At 51.5% G+C, this 2,194-nt stretch overlaps 1 protein-coding gene across 1 annotated transcript in view; it reads left to right on the top strand.

Annotated features, from left to right (window-relative positions):
* Window positions 1-263: 263 nt before the first annotated feature.
* Window positions 264-2,194, top strand: part of CREBBP (CREB binding protein) — a 72,334-nt gene continuing 70,403 nt past the window's right edge. Inside the window, exon 1 of the mRNA XM_018561498.1 lies at window positions 264-598. Within this exon, the coding sequence (XP_018417000.1) occupies window positions 511-598 (88 nt within the window). The 5' untranslated portion in view covers window positions 264-510. The remainder of the gene's footprint in view (window positions 599-2,194) is intronic.

Here is a 2,194-nt window from a genome sequence, read left to right as displayed (position 1 = left end):
GCACTATCTGGGGGGGTGGGGGGAGTCACATTGATTGGCACTACATTAGGGGGGCACCTGTGATAGGTGGTATTGGGGTGCACTGATTGGGGGGGTCAGATTTGGGGTGTCCCGCCCCTCCAAGCGGGTTGCACTGATTGTTTTTTTTACCTTGCCTCCTATACAGGACCGGGATCGAGGGGTCTGATTAGGCTGCAGGTGACCCGGCTTTTAGCTCGGGTCCCCCCTTCCCGGCAAGGCTCCCCCTGGGCAGAGTGTTAGGGATCGGGCCAGCCCCTAGTGTGTGCGATCGGGGGACTGGGCCTGCGGGGGTCCCCCCTCCTTCCAGGGATGCAGGACTCGGGGGGCTGCTGAGCTCTTGTCATCCCACAAGGTGGTAGTACGAGTGCCGGGAGGAGGTGGTGGCAGGGTCGGGGCATCTCTCCTCCCTTATCTTCTCTCTTTCGCTGCTCCTCCTCCGGGGAGGGAGCCTCGTCTGTCTTCGGTGACCGATCAGAAAAAGGGGAGAAGATGGCCGAGAACCTGCTGGACGGGCCGCCCAACCGGAAGAGACCCAAACTCAGCTCGCCTGGCTTCTCTGCCAGCGCGGACAGCACAGGTAGGCAGGCGGGCGGGCCGGGAGGGGCCGTGTGCGGGCCGCGATCTACAATGATGGAGATGATGATGATGCTGCTGCTGGGGGAACGGGAGCCAGGCAGATGTGTGCATGGAGTGTATGCTTGCATGCATTGAGTGTGTGAACGTTGTCAGCTCCGTTCCCATCATGCAGCTTATGTAACTTCCCCTGGAAACATCCACCTGAGCCATAGGAGTGATTAGAAACGTGAGGCCTGTAAATACAGGCCGATCTCTGCCAGGGGGCTCAGTGTACAGCTAGGAGAGGGAGGCTGAACCCAAAGAGTCCTGCACATCATTGCTGTGTGATCGTACATTCATTACAGCCACTACTATGTGATCTTGCAGCAATTGCCAGCTACCTTCAATTAGTTGCTGTGTGACCGTGCGTTGGTTGCAGCGACTGCCACGTGACAGTGCATCAGTAGTGATTGCCATGTGATTGTGCATTAGTTGCAGTGACTGCAACGTGATCGTGCATCAATAGTGATTGTTGCGTGACCGTGCATTGGTTGCAGCGACTGCCATGTGACCGTGCATTGGTTGCAGCGACTGTCACATGATCGTGCATCAATAGTGATTTCTACGTGATCATGCATTGGTTGCAGCGACTGCCACGTGATTGTGCATCAATAGTGATGGCTACGTAACCATGCATTGGTTGCAGCGACTGCCACGTGATTGTGCATTAATAGTGATGGCTACGTAACCATGCATTGGTTGCAGCGACTGCCACGTGATTGTGCATTAATAGTGATGGCTACGTAACCATGCATTGGTTGCAGCGACTGCCATGTGATTGTGCATCAATAGTGATGGCTACGTAACCATGCATTGGTTGCAGCGACTGCCATGTGATTGTGCATCAATAGTGATTGTTACTGACCGTGCATTGGTTGCAGCGACTGCCACGTGGTCTTGCATCAATAGTGAGTGCTACGTGATTGTGCAGTGACTGCCACATGTTTGTGCATCAATAGTGATTGCTACGTGACCGTGCATTGGTTGCAGCGACTGCCACGTGATTGTGCAGTGATTGCTATGTGATCATGCATTGGTATCAAGAATTGCTATGTGATCGTGCATTGGTTGCAGTCACTGCCATGTGACAGTGCATTGGTTGCAGTGATTGCGCAGCGATTGCTATGTGATCTTAAGGTTGCCATTAGAATTTGGTTTGGAAAAAAATAATAATTTCCAGAATGTTGATGAGATATTCTGATAGTAAATAAGATCTAATTGAGGATTTTTGTTTTTGATCGCAGTGATGAAAAAACTTGAGATTGTAACAGTGAGTGTGGTCTTCATTCAGAAAACTCCATTCATTCCAATATGAGATGTCAGGCGAGGTTTGTCAAGTCTCGGGTGACATTATCGAATGTTCTGATTCTCAGTGTGAACATTTGTGAGACAATCTACCAGAGTGTGGTCAGCTTTACACTGGAACATTCGCCATCACTGGCATAGCTGGTGTGCAGCGCGTTTTACCGTCCTCTAAGGCCGCGTTCACACTTGAGCAGAGCGTCTTTTTCTTTTAGTGTTTGTAGGTGAATTTCTGGCTGCTGTTGTTTGATGCTCC

This window comes from Nanorana parkeri, unplaced genomic scaffold, assembly GCF_000935625.1.
Source record: "Nanorana parkeri isolate BGI_ZX_2015 unplaced genomic scaffold, ASM93562v1 scaffold19, whole genome shotgun sequence".
NCBI lineage: Eukaryota > Metazoa > Chordata > Amphibia > Anura > Dicroglossidae > Nanorana > Nanorana parkeri.
Note: the sequence above shows the minus strand (reverse complement) of the source record. Positions and strands in the feature narration are given on the sequence as shown.